Here is a 13277-nt window from a genome sequence, read left to right as displayed (position 1 = left end):
GTGTTTCCTCCCTGTCTACAACCTCAAATCCCAACCAAGAGGCTCGATTTCTTCTTTGCCCAATCCTTCCCACCAAGTTTTACAGACAACTTCCCTTTGCCCCGTGGCCTCATGACTTCTATGCCACCAAAAAAACTTGAGTTTGAATTCCTAATTGGTTAACTTCCCTAAGCTTCAATGTCCTTGTTTATAAAAGAAAGATTATAAAGTATCTCATGTTCCTTTCAAACCAAATTTATGATCCCATGAAACAATGTGGTACAGTGGCAAGAGCCCAGTATCTGGAAACAAAATATCTGGGTTCAAACCCCACCTCTGCTGTTTACTCTCCATGAGATCTTGGGAAACCCACCATAGTCACTTAAGAGCACAGTTGGTGAAACCTTCAGTTGAAGGGAAGAGGCTGATCTACAGTGACCAAAGATTTCCTCTCCTAGCAGTTTCCTAAACCAATAAAATCACAATTAACAGCTCTGGATCTCAGTTTCTTTATCTAGAAAATAAGGAGTTTTCTGAGGTCCCTTTTAACTCTAGGAATGGGCTTCCAAGTCAGTCTGGAACAAATAGCAGAGGACCCATCTAATCCATTAAACATTTATTAAGCACCTACTATGTGTCCAGATAGAAAGTAGTCCCTGCCCCCAAGGAACTTAGGAGGAAGAGATGCCAGGGGGTGAGACAACCTGGGGCATCTTGGTCCCAGGAAGAGCAGCAAACCCAAAGAGTGAGTTTAGAGGCTTGTTTCTGTCCTCTATAAAGGAAGGCATTGGGAGGAGTTTGGTCCTCTGCCCTCCAGCCTACAGTCAGGGGAGAAAGCTGAGGGAAAAGATGTTACTAAGGATTGAATGAATGGTGTGGGAGGGAAAGGGATCTGGAAGCAGGCAGGGCAGTGGATGCAAAGTGGAGAGGATCACTGTAGACACTGGGGAGTCTGTGTGCCCACATGAACTTGAGTGACTTTTCAGAAAGTCGGAGGTGGGAGAGACCCCTGAATTGATCTCATGTCAACCTTTTATTAGGAAAGTAAGACTCAGAGAGAAGAAGGGGCTTAGGTAGAGTCACTCACCAAGGCACAAGTCACTAACACTGGAAGAAATATAGGACAAAATTCTCCCATCCTCCCCATTTCTTTAGATTGGCTTGTTATGACAGAGATGGCAACAGAAAAAATCAGAACTGTGTTTTCATCCCTGCAGGGAACTCCCAGGTGGGGAAACTTCCTCTTCCAATACAGAATGGATCTTACTCTACACTTAATTTTTAGTTAAGGCAAGTAGAGAGCACCATAGTGCACAAAGAGCTGGGCATGGAGTCCAGAAGACTAATGTTCCTGAGTTCAAATTTGGCCTTAGACACTTTCTAGTGGTGTGACCCTGGACAAATCACTGTTTGCTTCAGGAGAGAAAAATGGCAAACCACTCCAGTATCTCTGCCAAGAAAACTCAAAATGGGGTCAAAGGGAGTCAGACGTGACTGGTATACTGAATAACAACAAAAATTTCTTAGGGTTGCCTGAAACATGGAGATGTTGGGTTTTAAGCAACGAAGGGTCACACAGACCTGGGAGACAGGAAGATCTGAAGTCAAATCTAGCCTCTGCCTTATACTAACAGCGAGACTCTGGGTAAGTCCCTTAACTATGTCTGCCTCATTTTCCTCAGCTGTAAAATGGAGATAATAGGAGCTATCAAATAAGATTTTTTTGATCTATTCTTTTCCCCCTTTCCTCTGACAGTCATTTACATGGGAATATAGACTTGAGGCAGTTCCTTGAGAAAATCCCATAAGGATTACCCTAGAACCCTGAGAAAGATGAAGCCAGGCAATATCCCTAAAGAACTCATCAGTGCCAGTGGAAGCTGGGATAGGGAGCATAGAGGCCACATGAGGGAAAACGTCCTGCCATCCAAAAGGAGATCAAGCTACCTTGGGAGGTAGTAGGGTCCCCCTCACTGGAGGTTGTAAAGATAATTTTAGGGTTGTGACTTAAAATCTAGATTTGATTGGTCTCCAAGGGAAATCTCAAATAAAATACCCAAGTCAATCTGGAAATTTATGGTAATTTAATTAATATAGAGGGAAGGAATTTAAGGAGGAGGGAAGAGGATATAGGATTTCTCCTGCCTGGCCTGTGCCAGGGGGTTTAAAATCCCGGCCTCTTGGTCTCTGAAGATTAGAGGCTTCTAAGAAGATAAAGTTGGAAAGTAAAGGAGGAAAACGCAGCCAGAAACTCACCACCTAACCGGACAATAGCTTGTAGCCACGCTAAGATGCCAAAAGGCCCAGCACGCTGCCACCAGCCAACTCTCCACCACCTCAGGTGCCTGAGAGAGGAAGTGAGCTAAATACAGACCTTTCACTCTTGTGTCTCCTCCTCTAAATGCCCATATCTTTTAGAGTTCTCATCTTCTTTGATTAGATTATCTTTATAGTTACTTAACACTTCTTTGTTAATCTCACCTTTTGTGAGTTACTTAACCTTTTTGTGATTAATTTAACCTTTATAGTTACTTAACACCTTTTTGTATTAAGATCTTTAAATAGACTTAAAAGTTCTAGTTTCACTATAAGGTAAGAGTTAAGTATCTTCACTTTTCAATCAGGAGATTACAACTTTATCTTCCCCTAAAGTCCGTCTAAGTAGGGTGGAGTTCCCAAGATATTTCTGATTTTTTAAACTAAGTATCTTCATTGTTACAATCAGGAAATAGCTAAATCCAATCTTCACAATGTCTTCAAGTGGCTGACCACATGGCAAGGATTTTCTTGAGGTAATTCTCATCCTGGTCTGGGTGGCTTCTCTTATAGGAGAGCCCCCAGGAAGCTGCTGTGTAATTTCCTCTCTCTGGGAAAAATGGCTCTTGGAGCTTTTTGTGGGAAAAGTAACCCGTCCAGGCCACGAAATAGCCCCACATGAAACAAATGGCTACCACCTAGTTTCCTGTTATGACATCGATAGCACTACTGGGCTGGGGAAAAGCTTTCAGAACATCATCCCGTAAAACTGATGCAATCTCCTACTGGAACAGAGTCAGGCTGTATGTCACCTTAATGTGTTTAGCTTCTTTGACCAATCAATGGGTCTACCAGCCAGCATCTAACCAGAGCCTGGGGACAAAAAGAGAAAAAATAAAACAAAACAAAAAAAAACCCCAATCCCTGCCCTCAAGAAGCTTAGAGTCTCTTTTGGTATAAACAGCAGTTTCTAGTTCCTAGATAGGGAACCAGAAGGTACCCCCAAAGGGTCCAGCCTCCTTTATTTTATAGATGAGAAAAATGAGGCCAGAGGAGATGGAGGGACATAGACCCGTCACAGATTTAAAAGGGCCCTCAGAAGCCTCTAGGCCACCCCTGTCAATTACAGATGAGGAAACAGGCCTGGGAAGATGAAGAGAATTACAGAACACAGGAAGCTCCTACCATGTGCCAGGGACTATGCTACACGCTTGACAAGTATTGTCTCATCTGATCCTCACAACAATGCTGGAAGGTTGGTGCTATTATTAATCTCATTTTCTAGTCAAGGAAACTGAAGGAGTGAATTATTTTTCCAGGCTCGTACAGGCCTTGAATTCAGGTCTGGATTCCAAGTCCAGCATAACCTCCCTACCACTAGACTTAAGACTTGGAAAGGACATGAGAAGCTTGCTCTAACTCCCTCATTTTCTATGTGAAGAAATTGGGGCTGAAGGAAGTTAAAAGAATCAAAAGGTCATAAATGGGACAAACATCAGCAAAAAGATTTGAATCCAGGTCCTCTTTCTGCTATACTACTAATAAAAACTATAAGGAAAATAAGATCAAGGCAATCTGGGAGTATTGAGGAGATTCAACTTGTCCATATGGAGGACACTGGTTTTTTTGGGCTGGCTGTCATATACTATTAACTCACTGAGCATGTGGCCCACTAAAACCCCCAGATCTTTATCAAGTAATATACTGATTAGTTAGATCTTCTCCCGTCTCGTACCTGTGCAGTTTTTTAAAAAAAATTCACTTGTTTCCCCAAAAGAGAATATAAACTCCTCTAAGACATAAACTTTTTGTTGCTGTTGTTGTAAACTTAGCACCTAGCAGAGTACTCGGCACAAAGTGCTTTAGAAACACTTGAGGAATTGAGCTATATTGAGTCAGGAAAGGTCTTGTGGAGGAGAGAGCATAGGAGAGATTTAACAGTGGAGTCAGACTTTTATGTAAGAAAAATGGGTTGGGTTGCTTTTTTTGTCACCACTAGGTGACACAGTGGATAAAATACCAGACATGGAGTTGAAATTTAATCCCAGACACTTAATAGCTGTGTGACCCTGGGCAAGTCACTTAATCCTGTTTGCCTCATCCATAAAATAAGCTAGAGAACAAAGCAATCTTTGCCAGGATCTTTGCCAAGAAAATCCCAAATGGGGTCACCTAAGAGTTGGATACAACTGAAATGAATGAATAACAATTTATTCTTAGTTTATTCCATCTAAAAGACAATGAAGGAAACAGGAATGATGAATCTGTAGAGCCTCAAAAAATGTATGAGCTTCCAATATGTAGTATTTATTTTTCTTCCTGATTTTCACTATAAAGGCTTCTCAGAAACTCTTGGTCCAAGATTATATTTCTCAATCCTGGACCTGAGCTTAAGCTAATAAAACCCAAGTTTTACCTCTATCATTTTCTGCATCGTGCTCGATTTATTTGGCAGCAGTAACCTACTGGATGAACTCAGTGGGAAATGTTTCTTAAGTTATAGGAACCTTACTGACCTTCTCTTTCAGCACCAGCCATCTGAACTGGATCATTTTTTCCCTCTGCAAGTTAGTGTACAGATGGCCACAGCATTCCTCCAACAAATCCATCTTTTTTTTTTTAACTCCCCAGCACAATGGATAATAGCCCTGTTCTCTTTAGTCTCCCCCGACATGGAGGAGCACTAGGATACCAGAACTTGTGGGCATGGGAGAGTAGGGACTCTGGTCACAGTTGCAGGGGGGAAAACAATACTTTGTGACTGCTCACAGACCAAAGCACAGATCAGGAGAATAGTAAACACGCCTCTTCTTAGATCAGACCACCTTGGAAGAAGTGAAAACTTACAAACTCCCAGAGATAGCCCTGAAAACAGTAGCACAAAAAGCCTGAAGCTTAGAACATTGCTTTCTCTAACCCAGGAACAAAGCCCAACTTTGGTATAGTTAAAAGTTAAGAAATAGTGTGGAAAAATGAGCAAACAACAACAGAGCCTGACCATAGAATGTTACTATGGATTTCAAAAGAAGCTCAAAAGACATTGAAATCAAAGAAAGTACATGCAAAGATTAACAAGAAAAATACGAATCGCTCTCAGGCCCCAAAATAATTTCTCCAAGAGCTCAAAAAGGATTTAAAAAATCAAATGAGAGAGGAAGAAAAAGAAATAATAATGATACAAGACAATTATGAAAAAAAGAATCAGCAGTGTGGTAAAGAAGGCACAAACATACTGAAGAAAACATTACCTTAAAAAATAGACCAAATGGTAAATTTAAAAGGCACAAAAATCTACTGACTAGAACTCCTTAAGAAATATTATTGACTAAATGGAAAAAGATATGCAAAAATCCACTGAAGAAAAGAATTCCTTACAAAGAATTAATCAAATGTAATGGGTAAAACAAAAGCTCACTGAAGAAAAGAAATCCTTAAAAATTAGAATTGGGCAAGTGCCAGCTAATTATTCAATGAGACATTAAGAAAAAATTTAAGAGAATGAAGAAAAAAGACAAGAAAATGTGAAATAGCTCATTAGAAAAAACAACTGAGCTGGAAAATAGACCCAGGGGAGGTAATTTAAAAATTATTAGACTTGTTGAATGCCACGATCAAAAAAGAGCCTAGACATCACCTTTCAAGAATTATCAAGGAAACTTGTCCTCATATTCTAGAACCAGAAGGCAAAATAGAAATTGAAAGAAGCCATCAATCATCTCTTAAAAAAGATTCCAAAATGAAAATTCCTAGGAATATGACAACCAAATTTCAGAGTTCCCAGGTCGAGTAGAAAATAGAAGCCAAAAAGTAATTCAAATATCATAGAGGAACAGTCAGGATAACACAAGCAGCTTCTACATTAAAGGACTGGAGGACTTGAAATATGATATTTCAGAGGGGACAAGGGCTAATATTACATTCGAAAATCACCTACCCGGAAAAATAAACAGATTACCCTTTGAGGTAGGGGGAGATGGGATATTTGATGAAATATGAGGACTTTCAAGCATTCCTGATGAAAAAAGACTAGATGAAAAGACTGGATAGGAAATTTTGAATTCAAGAAATATAAAAAAGGTTCATAGGAGAAATCAGAAAGTATTCAATAAGGTTAAACTATTTACATTCCTACAGGGAAGATGTTTAATTCTTAGGAACTTTATCATTATTAGAACAGTTAGAAGGAGTATACATAGACAGATGACATGGATATGAGTTGAACATGATGAGATGATATCCAAGAAATAAAATTAAAGAATGAAAAACAGGAATGCAGTGTGAGAAGGGGAAAGAATGGGGCAAATTATTTCACATAAAAGGGTGTGAAAGGGGGGCACATGGGGAGGAGAGCACTTGAACCTTACTCTCATCAGAATTGGCTCAAAGGAGTAACCTATACACTCAGCTGGATACAGAAATCTATCACACCCTACAGAAAAGTAGGAGGGTAAAGGTGGGGTGGGGGAAATGACAGGAGTATGGATTGGGAAAGGCAGCAGCAAAACACTTGGGAATGGACAGGATGAAAGAAGAAAGTAGAATAAACGAGGGGGCAGAATAGGATGGAGAGAGAAATCTTAACTGGGGAAAAAAATCATAGCAAGGTTTCTCTGACAAATGCCTCATTTCTCAAATATAGAGAGAATTGAATCAAATGTAGAAGAATACATGTCATTTCCCAATTGATAAATGGTCAAAGGATATCAAGTTTTTAGAAGAAAAAAAAAGCAAAGCTCTCTGTAGTCATATAAAAAAGTACCTTAAATCACTATTGATTAGAGAAATGCAAATTAAAACAACTCTCACACCTATCAGATTGGCTAATGTGAAAGATGTGGAAAAAGTGGAATACCAATGCACTCTTGGTGGAGTTATGAAACAGTCCAAACATTCTGGAGAACAATTTGGAACCATGTCCAAAGGGCCATAAAACTATACCCTTTGATCCAGCAAGACCGTTACTAGGTGTGTATCCCAGAGAGTTAAAAAAACAAACAAAAACAAACCAAGGTGGAGGGAAAGGACCACTTTGTGCATAAATTTGTGTAGCAGCTCTTTTTGTGGTGGCAAAGAACTGGAACCTGAGGAGACGCCCATCCATTGAGGAACGGCCAATAAGTTGTGGCATGTGATTATGGGCTGTAAGAAACAAACAGGATGCTCTCAGGAAGACCTGGCAAGACTTGCACGAACTGATGCAGAATTACAATGAGCAGGGAACCAAGAGATCATTGTATACAGTCACAGCAATACTGCATGATGATCAACTGTGAATGATGTGGCTCTTCTCAGCAAGACAATTCCAAAAGATTTATGATGAAAAATGCCATCTGCTTCCAGAGAAAGAACTGAATTCAGATATAAGAATACTTTTTGAAACTTTTTGAAACCTATATAAAATTGTCATCTGTGGGGGAAGAGAATTTGGAATTTGAATTTTTGAAAAATGAATGTTAAAAATTGTCTTAATGTGTAATCGGGGGGAAAATATTTTAAAAAAATTTTCATAACTGCCCCAAAGGGAAAAGGGTAAATGACTTGTCCAAGGTCACACAGATAAAAAGTGATGAGATTCAGGCTCAGGTTCTGATTTGAAATCCAGTATGCTCTCCTGCTAAACCACAGGCTCTTTTTTATTTTTTTAAATCCCTTCCCTTCCATGTTGGAATCAAAATCAATACTGGGTATTGATTGCAAGGCAGAAGAGTGGTAAGGGCTCGGCAATAGGGGTCAAGTGACCTGCCCAGGGTCACACAGCTGGGAAGTGGCTGAGGCCACGTTTGAAGCCAGGACCTCCCATCTCTTGGCCCGGCTCTTAATCCACTAAGCCACCCAGCTGCCCCCACACATAACCTCTTTTTAAAGTAATTGCTCTTCTCCAGTTTGAATTGTTAACTCCTTCTTCAAAATTCTCAAGCTTCCCAAAGTCTCAATGCCACAAAACGAAATTCCTCACCCTGGATTTCAAGGTTCACTCGCTTACCTTATGTATTAATGACGCCCAGGGTTCAAAATCACCCTTTATACATTATTTTTTATCTTCTTTATTCCTTGATCTCTACTAAAACTTAATAAACCTCATAAAATATAGTTTGTATCCTTAAAGCTATCATTTCATTTTTACACCTGCATACCTTGCCCCGGGGCATTTCCTTTGGTCGGGGTGTGACTTCAACCTGTGGCCCTTCCCCTCCTAGAATTTGGGCGACCCCAGCTGCCCGAGTGACTTCGACTCTTCTCTGGGCTGCGGATTGGCCGTCTCAAAGCTCTCTCGCGATCTCGGGCAGACCTTCTACAGCTCTGCCGGCCTATACTTGATCCTACGACAATGAGCAATTTGGGGGAATGGCTAAAAGGAGTCCGGAGCTCCGAGGGAGGCCACGGACGCTCAAGTGGCCTTTTAATAGATGCGGATGGTAAAAAAGGCAAGGGAAGTTAGAACACGGAAGTGTTCTCCAGACACCGTCGGCCGGACTGTCTGGAGCGAATCCTGAGCGGGCTCCCATCAGGCTCTGCCGCTGGCCCCAAGGCGACCAAAGGTGAGAAGGTCGCTCAGAAAGCAGTCCCTGGAGAGAAGCTGGGCACCGTGGCAGGTCCTTTCCTGGGGAGACGCCCGCCCAACCTAGCTCCAAATCCACTGAGGTAATGAAGCAGCGGCACAAGGCTGCTTCTCCCCACTGGGGCTCTCCGTTTCTCCTGTGCCTTTTGCTCGGCGTTGCTGGTTTTCACTCTCACCCATCTATTCATCCATCCGCCCATGCACCGGGGAAGAAACGCAGCCGGCATTTGGGGTAGAAAACAAACACGGAGACAATTTTGTAATCAATGATTTTATCGTTGAAAATGGAAGCAAATATTTTGACAGAATACTATGGCCGCTCTATAAGAGCCGATCTTGTAATAATTCACTGGTTCTCCTCTGGGGTATCACGGCTTAAAAAAAACAACAACCACCAGGCCACCCCCACCCCCTCAGCTTCAGGCACTGACTCTTCGTGCCTAGTTAGGCATTCATTCACTTAAATAAGACACAAGCGACACACAAATCAAAAGCACTTTCCTTGCCCTCTTCCCGCCTCGGAACCGCACTCCCCCTAGCATCCTGCCACCACGAGCCGTCGGCTCTGCTCTGCTTCTCTTCTGGGTCCCCAGCGGCCAACGGAAGGGTCTTGGGAGACTGTGTGGCTCGGCACAGCACCTCTGCACCCGGCTCACTGGTCACTGACTGCCTCTTACCCAGCTCCTCATCCACCTGTGCACCAGCGACATCTGGATGCTCTCCCCTCTGGGGCCAGCCGTCCGCTCTCCAGATCCCAAGGCAGAGCCACGAGGCCGGCGGGCCGGTGCCCACGCGCCTCTCCTCTCCTAACGGCCACGGAAACTCCCTTCCCCATTCCACCATCACACCTTCCACATCCACACCAAGACACTCAGTCCTTCCCCAGAAGTCTTCGTCGACACAGTCCAGAGAGAGACCAACAGAGGCTCCGTGAGCCTGGCGCTTGCCCCTGGGAAAGGCTGAGCGTGCCAGCACAGGCGGGGCTGTGGGGCCTGAAGGGGCAGCCCTGGGCAGGGGATGAGGGGCCCAATCGGACTCTAGGAACGTTATCACTGTGTCTGCCACAGACCACTCGCTTCAACATGCACCGGGCAATTTCTGTCCACGAGTCTCAGAAGCTTAATGGGAAGTATGTTGGAAAAGGGGAGGGAGGGAGAACAAAATGCAGGGGAGGGGGGGCCCTGAGTACAGTAATTTTGTATGTGTGGACTTAGCAAAGGGAAGGGCGCTTTGTTAGTGGAAAGAGAATATTTTTTTCCTCTGGCATGGCATCAGAGCAAGACTGGAAAACGTAATAGAAAAGGCAAGACTGCAGGATACATGCTCGTTCCCCTTCTGAGTTTCCTGTGGTTGGTACCCAAGCGCCGGGCAGGCAGCCCAGAGAAAGTCACTACATGCCCACTTCCTTGTCCTAGGGCATCCATGCCTGCCAGGCACTAGCCCGAACCTGAAAACATGATGCTTCAAGTAAGAAATGGCCAAGACGCCAGCACCCATGCCAGTCTAGACAGAGCTGCCTCCTGAGAGCCGGAAGGAAGCCCGTGATGACTGAAGGGCAATTTCGACTGCATGATGATGTGACTGCCCACCATCTAGAGAAGGAGGGAGCAGGAGAAGGGGAGACAGGGTGCCTGGCTTCACACTAAGGGCAATGAGAAGAGGCAGCCAAAACCCCAAGGGGGGAGGGCAGGAGGGCAGGGCAGCGGCGCCCTGGGGATTGTTCAAGGCTTCCTTTGGCCACGTCGTTCCCCTGACTCCCTTCATGCCACAGATGAGGCAGCACAATGTGGCTACTGCTCTGATTGTTCTAAGATGAATGTTTATATAAAATAATATTTTATCTTCATTTTATAAACATACACAGTGCTGTCCCTTTCAAATTAAGGAAAAATACACACACACAAATACTGCAAAGTAGCAAATACAGAGGGAAAAAAGCTACTTTGGGTTTTGGCAAGTTTAAAAAAACGAACTCTACAGAGCGACGTGGCATCCATTGGTCCCTATTTTGCAACAACAACAACAACAATAATGGTCAAGGAGGCTTGGGCACAACACTGGATCTGAATGGTTTGGTTTCCAAAGTCAGAACGCCGGGAACTTTAGAAGGAGCACTTGTTTTTGTTTCTTTCAAGTTCAACAAAGAGTCACAGAACACTTAAAACATGGGAAAGGCTTTGCTAAGAAGCTCCACTTTTTCAATGGCGGCTGGCCGGGACACAGGGGCCAGTTGGCAGTCTCCTCCCTGGCGCAGCCCCGGCTCTCCTGCCTGCGTCCCCACCTTTCACGCGGCGATCTTGGCCATCTGCTGCTCCAACTTGGAAATGCGCTCATCTTGATTGCAGATAGTGTCTTTGATGGATTTAATCTCTTTTAAGATCTCATCCAGCTTGGCTTCATTTTGCTAGGAAAAGAGAAGAAAAAAGGAAAGCTTGGAAGAATTCTAATGAGGATTAGGAGCCCCACTCTGGAAACGTGGGAGAGAAATGAAAATTCGGTCTCCTGGGCCTTGTGGAAACTGGATGACTGCGTTAATAAAGGCCCTGCAAGGTGATGTTAGAAATCCACAGAAGGATCTGTGCGTTTAGAATTTGGGATTAAATCCAAATGAAGTATCTTGGTTTCCAACTAAGTGTCCCCAGTCTGGCTTCTTATTCCTCATCCTCCTCTGCACCCACGTCTTCCTCTAAGACCTGCCCATGCCCTTAGAGGCTCCATCTGGACAGTTTCCTTTAGGATGAGAAGGTCCTCAACAAGAGGAATTCCCTCCCCAAACAACCTCCCTAGGGTGCTGCAGGGACTCAAGGCTTTTGGCCACAGCCATGCTGGATGACTGTCTCAATGCCTAAACTCTTGGAGGGGGGGTTGGCAGACAGGAGGCAGCAAGTCCCTGGGGAGAAGAGAGACCCCGGGAAGGACTACGGGTAACTCCTATTGCTCCTCCCATTACCCCAGGGCCCTGCTTGAGGCAGGTGGGACCAAGCCCTGTCTCCGCACATCATGACCTGAGGTGGAATAGAGCAGAAGTAGGTGGCGGGCTGCTTCCCGGTGCCACGGCTGATAAAAATCATGAGTGGCCACTCATGAGCCGAGGGAGCACGGCCACGCTAAGGGGCTTCCTCAGCCCGAGAGCCAGGAAGCAGGTCTGCTAGGGAAGTCCTCCTGTGAGGCCCTCTACAGATGTCAGAGGGATCTGGGGGAGGAGGCAGTATTTATTTCTGTAGATGTAGGGACTCTGTGCTGCACAGACACCAGGCCTGCCATCAGGAAGACCAGCAACCTCATTTCATCATTGCCTGCCTGTTTCCTCATCGGTACAATGAGGGTGGCAAGGGGGCAACAGCAAAATCTCCTCCAGTAGGGTACAGGCACCTAGTCTCTTGGCAGGGCCAATCCGCTTCCTCACTCACCAAGGAGCCAACACCACTGGCTGATCCCTTTGCCCACCGCTCACCACGGCACAGCACCATCAGCCACTCCCTTGGCAGGGCCGATCAGCCCCGCCACTCACCATGGTGCCCACTCCATCAGCCACCCCCTTGGCGGGGCCTATCAGGCCAACTTTCTTGTTGGCTGAGGGCTTGTTGTCCAGCAGGTTCTTCTTGACCACCTTGAGATCACGATTCTTGCCAGGAACGTAGCCGTGTTTCAGGGAAATGAGGAGCGGGTCAGCGTTCTTCCCCTCAAACCACTCCTCTGCCTCCAGAGAGGCCTCTGGGCCCGCTGTGTCTGGATACAGGTCATCCTGGAACAGGTCAGACTGCAAGAGAGCCAAGGCGAGTGAGTGAGCCGGAGAAGCCAGGCGGGTAGCCTAGAAAACACACAGCCTAGAAATCAGTGCCCTTACCTTCCTTGGAACAGTCATGATAATGGGCTCACACTTCCTCTCATGGAGTTTGAAGAACCTTCAAAGGAAGGAAAAAGAAAGTTGCTCCAGAATGCAGGCGGATCCATCTAGAGCCTCCGTTCAATCCCGTTCCAAACCAAAGCTGTTGTGGGGCGCTCAGGGCCCAGCTGCTCCCCCTAGCTGCTCCCAGAGGCCAATCACCGGGAGAAGCGTCAATGGGGCAATGGTGGGAGGGCTGGCCCAGTTAAACAGCTCTCACTCTCTGGGCCGCCCAGAGACCAAGGCCTCAGCTCACTTACATGGACTCTGAATTGCAAACGTGCTCCTGGCTGGCCTGGGCCCCCAGTTCCTTCACCCTTTCCTTCTAGTCAAATATAAAAATTGCTCCTATCTTTGTAGAGCTTGAATGCTGGCAGAGCCCTTTATATATGTTAACCCCCTCATTGCAAGCCTGGGAGCAGGGCAGGCATCATCCTCAGCCCCATCTACAAATGAGGAAAGGGAGGCAGAGAGATTAAATGGCATAGTGGGTCACACGCCAAGTGTCTGAGGCCACATTTGAACTCTGTCCTCTTCTTCTACTGCACCCTCTGGCTGAACAGGTATCACAGTGATCAGCGTCCCTATTTTATCTGA

The 13277-nt window shown here is 45.0% G+C and overlaps 1 protein-coding gene across 1 annotated transcript in view; it reads right to left on the bottom strand.

The window, feature by feature from the left end:
* Positions 1–9049: 9049 nt before the first annotated feature.
* Positions 9050–13277, bottom strand: part of CORO1C (coronin 1C) — a 109013-nt gene continuing 104785 nt past the window's right edge. The window contains exons 9-11 of the mRNA XM_056821627.1: positions 12642–12699; positions 12306–12554; positions 9050–11198 (exon numbers count right to left, since the gene is read on the bottom strand). Of these exons, the coding sequence (XP_056677605.1) occupies positions 11079–11198; positions 12306–12554; positions 12642–12699 (427 nt within the window). The 3' untranslated portion in view covers positions 9050–11078. The remainder of the gene's footprint in view (positions 11199–12305; positions 12555–12641; positions 12700–13277) is intronic.

The sequence above is a fragment of the Monodelphis domestica genome, chromosome 3 (assembly GCF_027887165.1).
Source record: "Monodelphis domestica isolate mMonDom1 chromosome 3, mMonDom1.pri, whole genome shotgun sequence".
Classification (NCBI taxonomy): Eukaryota; Metazoa; Chordata; class Mammalia; order Didelphimorphia; family Didelphidae; genus Monodelphis; species Monodelphis domestica.
Note: the sequence above shows the minus strand (reverse complement) of the source record. Positions and strands in the feature narration are given on the sequence as shown.